This window comes from Tympanuchus pallidicinctus, unplaced genomic scaffold, assembly GCF_026119805.1.
Source record: "Tympanuchus pallidicinctus isolate F22 unplaced genomic scaffold, pur_lepc_1.0 scaffold25, whole genome shotgun sequence".
Classification (NCBI taxonomy): Eukaryota; Metazoa; Chordata; class Aves; order Galliformes; family Phasianidae; genus Tympanuchus; species Tympanuchus pallidicinctus.
In genome coordinates this window covers 1,867,244-1,876,047 of record NW_026294742.1, presented here as the reverse complement: position 1 = coordinate 1,876,047, position 8,804 = coordinate 1,867,244, and the positions used below count along the sequence as shown (strand labels likewise).

Below are 8,804 nucleotides of genomic sequence, written 5' to 3'. Positions count from 1 at the left end.
ACATCCAGGGGTCCCCTGCCCACCTCCCTCCGGTGAAAAAATGATGGGGAGGGAGAAGAAAGATATATAAATGTATATAAAATGCCTTTACAATTTCTTTCTGTTTTAATTTCCCCTGGCTGCCTCACGGGGAAACACCGTCTGGGGAGGGGGGGGGGCTGGGGGGGGTGAAAGTGCTGCCGGAGCTGTGAGTCACAGCAGCACCGCGTCGGGGCGAGCACGGCCGTGCCCCCATGTGTCCCACGCGTGGTGCCACCCCCCAACCCCCCCCCCAAACCCCATGGCCCCCCCACCCCCCCCCCACAGCCACACGAGTGAAAAAAAAAGAAATACACTAAAAAGAAAACCCCGAGATCCTGGTGACATCAACTTTATCAGAAGTTTATTTCTAAGAATCATTCATGATTTCCAAGCCCTTTACTTCCTGATTTACAGCTTCAATAGAAGTAATGATAGTGTTTCTCCCTCTCTCCCCCCCCCCCTCCCCACTCGCCCCCCCCTTCCTCCCCTTTCTTACAACACAAGCTCACTGCAGGACCGGTATATAAACCCAGAGAAGTCCCCCAGTATGAACATGAATTTCTGAAAACCCGCACACGCTGCCCGTCTGCGCTCGGCTCTCTGGGACGGCGCTCACCATGAGGCTCATCCCTGCAGGTAACAAATCACAGCCCCCCACTCCCTCCCCCCCTTCATCCCCCCCCCCCTCCTCCCCCCCCACCGACCCAGCTGAGCATCGCTGGGAGCTGGCAGCCCCGCTGCCGTCCTGGCGCTCCTCCTCGCCCAACATCTGGCCGCTTATATAACTGACTCCCCAAACACTTCCCAAAGCGCTGGGGTGGGGTTGGGTTGGGTTGGGTTGGGGGGGTGAGGGGGGGAAGGAGGGGGGGGGGGGAGGGGGGAATGTTGGCTTTTTTTTTGTTGTTTTTTTTTTTTTGCTTTTTTTTTTTTTTTTTTTTTTTGCTTTTCTTACTTACTTAACTTGGGAGAGCTGGGGAGGGCTGGGGGAGCGCTGCCAAAGTGGCTGTCCCTGCACACGTGCGCCCGGCCTCGCTCTGCTCGGCTGCGGATCGGGCGCACGGAGGGGGACTGGGAGCACAGGGGGATCACGGAGCGGCCAGGTGAGTGCTGTCCTAGGGCTTCAGCTGAGAGAGGGCAAATAAAGGCGTCGCTGCTTTACCTGGGACCTGCGGCAGCATGGAGTTTCCTACAAGTGTGGGCAGCTCGGTGCGTGCCGCAGCCCTGGGGACTTTGCTCCAGGGCTCCACGTGCTCTCCGATCTTCAGGGCGCGGGCTGGCGAGCGGGGACCCCCATTCCCATCCCTGGGAGCCACATGTCGGTGACCCCGAGTTTGGAAAGAGGGGGTGGCGATCAGGACACCCATGCAGGGTGGCCTCCCAGCTGACACCGAAACGGGGGTCGCAGCACCCCACTGTCACCCCCATTGGGACGCGGTGACCCAGCGCTCACCCGTGCCATGCTCTCCCATCCGGTGCCTCCAGCAGCAGTTGCGCCCGCTCTGCAGATGGAGAAACTGAGGCAGAGCTGCGGCCGCGGGGCAGGTTTCCTTGTGGGCGCCCCTGCTGAGTCAGTAGGGCCGGGGTGGGGCCTGGCTCCTGCTGCGCCCGGCCGGGATAACGGGGAGGAAATCACTTTTGCATATTTGATTACAACGCACAGGTCACCAGCGGGGCCGCTGCTTGTGAAATGTGGCAATGCCACCGGGCGCCCCGGGGGGACGGGAAGAGGGGGAGCCCCAGCCGGGGGGCAGGTGAGGGGCGTGGGACTGGGGGGACGCATGGGGCTGTGGGGGGAACATATGGGCTCACCGACGTCGGTTTGTCCCCACCAGGTGTCGTGCCCTTCGTGGCCCTGCTACTGCTGCAAAGGAGGCCGGTGGCCGGGCGGGCGCTGCTGGGGACGGGCTCTGCTTGTCCCACCAACGGGCTGTGCAGGGCCAACGTCCAGGAGCAGACCCGCAGGCAGGTTGCACTGCTCAACGCCACTGCGCAGGACCTCTTCAGCCTCTATGTGAGTGACACTGGGATGGTGGCAAGGGGTGGCCACTGTGGGGACACAGAGTGGCCGTGGTGGGGATGTGGGGCGGTGCGGTGGGGACGGGGATGGCCACAGTGGGGACAGAGGGACAGGGGGTGACACTCGCTGTCCCTGCAGCTGAAGTGCCAGGGAGAGCCGTTCAGCAGCGAGAGCGACCGCCTCTGCACCCCCAGCGGCATCTTCTTCCCCCCCTTCCACGTCAACCGGACCACCGAGAGGAAGGAAGTGATGGTGGCCATGTACAAGCTCTTCGCCTTCCTCAACGCCTCACTGGGGAACATCACCCGCGACCAGGAGGAGCTCAACCCCACGGCCAAGGAGCTCCTCGACCGCCTCCACAACACCACCAAGACCACTCGGGGCCTCATCTCCAACCTCACCTGCCTGCTCTGCAAGCACTACAACATCTTCCAGGTGGACGTGAGCTACGGGGAGAGCAGCAAGGGCAAGAGCGCCTTCAAGAAGAAGCAGCAGGGCTGCCAGGTGCTCAGGAAGTACGTGCAGGTCATCGCCCAGGCTGCTCGTGTCCTCCTACCTCACCTCAGCCCCGCATGAGCCCCGGCCCCCGCGCCACGCCGCGACCGGGACAGCGGACATCTCCTTGCACCCATCTCACAGATGGGCACAGCGAGGCCCCTCCACCTCCTCACCTCTCGCCTTCCTATTTATTACCTCCTGCTGATGCTGCACCGGATCCGGGCCATCCCATGCTTTAATTTATTTCCCTGTTCAGGGGAGGACGCGGGCATGGGGCTCTGTCCCCCGCACCCTGGAGCCCCATGGGGATGCGCAGCCCCACAGCTCGGGGCTCATCACAGACGTAGTGAAAAATCAGGAGGAGGAGACCCACTCCAGCACCCCTCCAGCATCCGACGAAAGAAATTTTCCCCTCCTGGATGCGCTCACACCCACAGCAGCCAGCAGGGACACTGGGGACGCGCTCCCACCGTACGCTATGGGGCCGGCACCCCTACAATGGGGCTGAACTGAGGGTGTGCGGTGGCCAGGGCTGGGTCCCGCCACCCAATGGGGACAGGGACGTGGTGCTGGGGAGCACCCGTGGATGTTGGCATGGCCCGCTGGCACAGACGGGGTCTCAGCCAGCATGGGGACTCAGGGGCCGAGCCTGGGGCGGTGGCAGGAGGCGCTGGCTCGTCCCTGGCGCCGGGGCGGGGGCCGGGGGTATTTATAGGCTCGGACCTGGTGTTTAATAATATTAATAATAATAATAATTAATAAGAATTTTGGTAATATATATATATATAGAATTCTATTTAAATATTTATTTTTTTATACTTCTTTCCTCCAATTGTTGTTGTGTTTTGTTGTTTTTTTTTTTTAATAAACCAAGAGAAAGTGACCCTCTCTGTCTCCTCTTTGCTCGATGCTCCCCCCAGACGCCCTCGGGGCTGCCCCAAAGAGCCCTCGAGCATCACCAAGGGTTGGGGTTCACCACTCCCTGCCCCTGCTCCCGTTTCCCTCCCCGCTTCCTATGAGATGGCTGCCGCTTGGCCATCCCACGGCAAAGGGATCGTCCCCAAGGGATGCTGAAATTGCCTCCCAGACTCCGGGCTGCCCTGGGAGAGGCTCTGAAAAGCTCCGGTCCAGCCAAGACCACCTAAGGATGCAGCCGCGCGCCGGCCCTCGGTGTCTCGCATGGGGCTGCACCGGTTAACAAGGGGCTGATTATACGGGAGACGCTGGAGCGGGATGATGAAATTTTCCTCCTCCTCCGGAGCCCTCGGGCCACCCGCCAAACCTCCCAGGCATGAGACAGGGAGCGGATGAGCTAAGATCCTGTGTGCTCATCTCGTGTCTCGGAGGAGCCCCGACAAAAAGTAATCAGCAAAACGGGAAAGATTCGCCCCCTATAAAAAAAGGAGCCCTCTTTGCTTTGTCCCCATGGGCAGCTCTGCCCTGGTGAAGGGGTTGAGCCCCACGGCTGTGCCAACATCCCCGTGTGCAGCACTCGTCTCTTTGGGTACGGTGTGGTGATATCCATCACCCCATTCTGCCACTGGGGATGGAACCTGGGCACCCCGATGTCATCACCCAGAGACGATCACGGCTTTCCCGTGGGATGGCCCATCCTCAAACTGCTGCTGAACCCCAAAGATGAGAAAGGGACACGAGGGGAGAAGCTGAGGCTGGGGCCATCCCAGTGACAGTGGGTCAGCACATCCCCATGGCTGCTGCCCCCAGCTCAGGGCACGGCCACCCCATCCCCACAATGGGCATCTGGGCTGAGCGCTGTCACCTGGGCTGCCCCATGGCCACATTCACTGCTCACCCCATCGGGGACCAACAGGTGCCAGGGTGTCACCATGTCCCAGCCTGTCCCCGTGTGCCCCATGCTTGGGGCTGGGGACTGGGATGCTGAGTGGGGAGCGGTGCACATCTGGATTTCTCACGCTTGCGTTCGACGTCCCTCCTCAACCAGATGGCAAAAATAAATAAATAGAATAAATCAGAGCCTCCTGACACAAATTGGGAACTCACGCCCGGGCTCTGTGTTTCATGAGTCTCCCTGGAAGGCAGTCAAACACAGGGAGGACAATGGGTTCACTTCTCCCTGGTGTCGGGTCATTCCCAGTTAAGGCTCATTAGCGGCAGGCAGGGATTAACTCTTCCTTCCCTGGAAAAGTGGATACCTCTGCAGTGCAGGGCAGACCCAGAACTGCCAAAACCCAGATCCCCCCCCTCCCTATGGGGCTGTGAGGCCCCCAGCCAGTGCCATCTCCCCACCGACCTGCGCCGCTGCCCGCAGCCATCCCCAGCCACAGGCAGTTGGATGGGGCTGACTTCAGCCCGCACTGATGCCACCCCGCAGCCAGACCCGCACGCGCTGGGGCAAACCGTCACAGAGAGCCCCTATTAGCAGTTCCCCTTTGGACACGGGAGCAGAGGAAATATGTTGGCTGAGGGGGAACGCCAAGGGAAGGGGAGCTTTGGGAGCACGGTGCCTTCGCCCCTGTACCGGAGTGCTCTGACCGGCCGCGCTCCGTCCCCGAGCCGCTGCCTTGGGGAGCGCGGTACGTGAGGATCCGCTGCTGCCTGCGGTGAAGTCAGAGCCGCTGCCTGGGTGTGCCGGGCTGACCTCAGCCCTTGGCCCTGCAGCGCATCATGTGCTTGCTCACGCCCCGCGTAACCCGGCCGGACGGGTCCACACGCTGCCCTGGGGCCACCGGCCAGACCAGACCTGCAGGTGCAGCCCCGGGATCTGCGAGCGCCATAATGCCTGAGCTGCATCCATGTGCTGGGAGCATCCCGAGGTGTGCAAGCACGAGGCTGCACGTTGGGTACCACTCCTGCATCCCAACCGGGCGCCGCCTGCGCATCCGTCGCCCCGCTGCCTGCTGGAGCCCATTGACCTCCACGGCCGAGGTGCCCACAAGGGTTGGTCTTTGGGAGACGGGCTCTGTTTGGAGTCTCACATGGCCTGCAGCATGATCAGCCTCTATATGGGATGCCAGCCCGGTCCCCATGCAGGAGAACATTGTGTCCGTGGGGCCGGCCAGCGGCGTTTTCTCAGCATCCTCAGCTGGCCGCCGGCCCGAGCACAGCAAGCGGAGCCGAGCCCATCTGAAATGCATTCGTCCCCGGGCACTGTGTCTGGAAGAGCAGATGCTCCCGTGGGCCCCCGACCACATCAGAGCACAGCAGCGCGGGAACCGCACGCTTGCATGGGAAGAAATGGCCTCATGCCCCCAACGGCCCAACTCCTAATTGAAGACCAACCGTAACCAATCAACGAGACAATGGGCTGGAGGCGAGACGAGTGCCATGTCCTTCACAGGGACTGGCTCCTCCATGCCCTGCAGGGATCTGGCACAGAGGGGAGGGTGGGGGCCGGATCCGGACCCCCCCAGATGACACAGTCCCATGGTTTCCCATTGGCAGCTTAGCTGGGGGAGCGCTCAGCAGTGTCATGCTGCAGGGGTGCTCGGTGCTCTTATCATCCCGACCTTCTCCTTCCATCCTACTGACAGTGAACCCAATGTGCCGCTGCCTCCCCTTGCTGTGGGGCTGAAGCTGTTTGGGGTGCACCAGTTTTGGGTGGCCTCAACAAATATAATGCCAGTCTGGCTCCGTGGGGAGGCTCCATGGGAAGGACTCACCAAGAGAAGGGTTTGGTGTACAGGACACCTCCTTGAGACCCAATGGAGGGAACGTGACATGGATGTCATGGAAGGAACACAGGTGGGCACACGTGCCCACAGCCCCACGCCTGCCCCACCACAGGGTGCGGTGCTGGGAGCCAGCAGTGGGAGCTGTGCTTTGGCACTGCTCAGTGGGATGATCCCGTGGCTGCTTTTTCCCACTGAGACAAAGAGAAGAAGTCAGAAAATTAGTGAAGGAGGCGGAGATGCCCGAAGACATAGAGATAATGGAAAGCAGAGACTGCTCTCCGCGTCCAAAGGGATGGCAGAACCGCTCTGATTAAGAGCAAATGCTGCAGCATTTCCACCTGCTCCTCATGCTGCCTGAGCAGTGGGGAGAGAGAAGATGTTCCAAGCCCAAATGAGGGGTGCTTTGCACTACAACACCCATAGCAGCACTTACAGCACCTACAGCACTCATAGCAGCACCTGCAGCACCTATGTAGTACCTATAGCAGCACTTACAGCACCACAGGCTCTGGCTGCCTCTGGGCCACTTTTCAGGGCTCAGCTAAGATGTTCATTTATTGCAGTGAATCAAAAACCATGCCCAGTGCTCCCAGATGTGGTCATGCTCCCTTCTCCCCTGTGGCTGCTGCTTTCAGCCTCATTTCCCAAGAAAACGAAGTGGGTGTGCAGTGTTGTGGCTGCCAGCTGACCCCAGCTCCAGGGTTGTGCTTTCTCCTGGCCAGGTACTGCCAAGCCCTGGGCTCTGCTCCTTATGCCCGTGGGATTCTCCTGGTGCTCATCTTCCCCTGAGGTTCAATGTGGCCGGGGGGCTGGAGCAGGAGGGTGCCTCGAGAACTGGCCCTGGGGGCGGAGTGATGTTCTCCATCCTGGTCTAACTCTGACAGAGGGTTAAAGCTTCCACACCTCAGGTAGAGGGAAACAGCCTGGATCCCGGTGCTGGTTGGTGGGGAGAGCAGTGTGGGCCCAAAAGTGATGAGGAGCTGTGGCCCTGGGAGCATCCACAACCATATTCCCAATGACACGTGCAATCACTTCCCTGCTCCCATCCCTCCCATGTCCATTCCCATACCTGCTCCAATGTCCACTCCCCTCTCGCTTCCCATACCAGTTTCTATTCCTGCTCTCATCTCAGTTCCCATAGCCTCTCCCATCCCAGTTCCCATCCCAGTTCCCATAGCCTCTCCCATTCCAGTTTCCATCCCCACTCCCATCCCAGTTCCCATCCCAGTTCCCATAGCCTCTCCCATTCCAGTTTCCATCCCCACTCCCATCCCAGTTCCCATCCCACTTCCCATAGCCTCTCCCATCCCAATTTCCATCCCAGTTCCCATTCCCACTCCCACCTCAGTTCCCATCCCAGCTCACATACCAGTTCCCATCTCAGCTCCCATCCCAGCTCCCACCCCAGTCCCCATCCCAGCTGCCTTCCCTGCTCCCATCCCCATTCCCACCCCAGCTCCCATCCCAGTTTGCATCCCAGTTCCCACCCCCATTCCCATCCCAGTTCCCATCCCCGCTCCCATCCCCATTGCCAACGCATTTCCCACCCCCACTCCCAGCCCTGCTCCCATCCCCTTTGCCCGTGCAGCTCTATGGGGCCAGGCCCATAGCCTGTTCTGTGCTTCTGTCTCCACGTGTGGATGGAGGTGTGTGTGTGCTGTGCATCCTGCCGGGCGTGCAGGGGTGTCTGCTCTTGGCAGAGGAGATCCGGGCCGGGAGCCCGGCAGCTGTTCCGAGCCCGGCTGCAGCCAGACAGCCACCGCAGCGCTGGTGACCGCATGCGCCCGCTCCCCTCCGGCCCTTCCGAATCGCTCCGTCACATGCACTGAAACAAAGGGAACGAAGGGCTGCACCGACAGCAACATCAACATGTCATAATAAATAAGTGAGCACCCCCCGGGTGCTGGGATCGGCCCTGCTGGAGATGGGGCTCGGTGCCGATCCGGGTGCGCTGCGCCGGGGGGGTGTGGGTGGGTTCCAACGCGGGGATGGCCGTGCTGCATTTCTCATGGAAACTTGAGCGGGACCTTGCCAGCTCCCAGGATTTTTCCCTTGTCTTTGCCCAGATTGTCTCCAGCATCCCTGATTCCCTCCAGCTGCCGGCACGTGGGGAGCAGAGCTGCTGGCGCGTCACTGGGGAGCCGGTGCCAAAGCTGGGCTGGTGGCACTGGGGACAGTACGGTGCGTGGGGCTGAGCTGGGTGGGAGCAAGCAGGACGGTGCTGGGGGGCTTGGAGTACACGGGGCCGTGTCACTGAAGCCCTGACCCAGACAGAGCGGCACAGTGCCTCGAGCAGACACAGAAGAGATGGATAAGGCTGCGGAGTGTCAGACAGCAGAGTGGCTTCATGGGACTCAATCCCTTCCGGAGACAGATTTTTTTGGCTTACGTACAGCAGTGTCCGAGCTACTGTGGGAAAGCACCGAGCACCGCTCAGCGCTGCCTGTGCTGCGGAGTCACAGGGCTCGTGGAGAGCTGAAACACATTGTTCCATCAGCACGGGGGAGGAAGGAGCCAGCTGGGCAGCATGCGCAGGCAGGGCAGTTCCCTAGAAATACCAAAATTTCTCCAAAAAATAACCAGAGGTAGTAATGCTCCCCGCCCTGCCCTCCCTG

At 60.6% G+C, this 8,804-nt stretch overlaps 1 protein-coding gene across 1 annotated transcript; it reads left to right on the top strand.

Moving 5' to 3' along the window:
* The first annotated feature begins 515 nt into the window (after window positions 1–515).
* On the top strand, window positions 516–3,183 carry LIF (LIF interleukin 6 family cytokine). The gene is made up of 3 exons (XM_052689770.1): window positions 516–657; window positions 1,854–2,032; window positions 2,177–3,183. Exons 1-3 carry the CDS (start codon window positions 639–641, stop codon window positions 2,612–2,614), a joined length of 636 nt encoding a protein of 211 aa, XP_052545730.1. The 5' UTR covers window positions 516–638; the 3' UTR covers window positions 2,615–3,183.
* The last annotated feature ends 5,621 nt before the right edge of the window (window positions 3,184–8,804 follow it).

Bases quoted from the DNA above. Each gene is read 5' to 3' on its own strand.
- LIF (XM_052689770.1), top strand. The intron at 2,033-2,176 runs GTGAGTGACACT...CTGTCCCTGCAG, and splicing joins AGGACCTCTTCAGCCTCTAT to CTGAAGTGCCAGGGAGAGCC.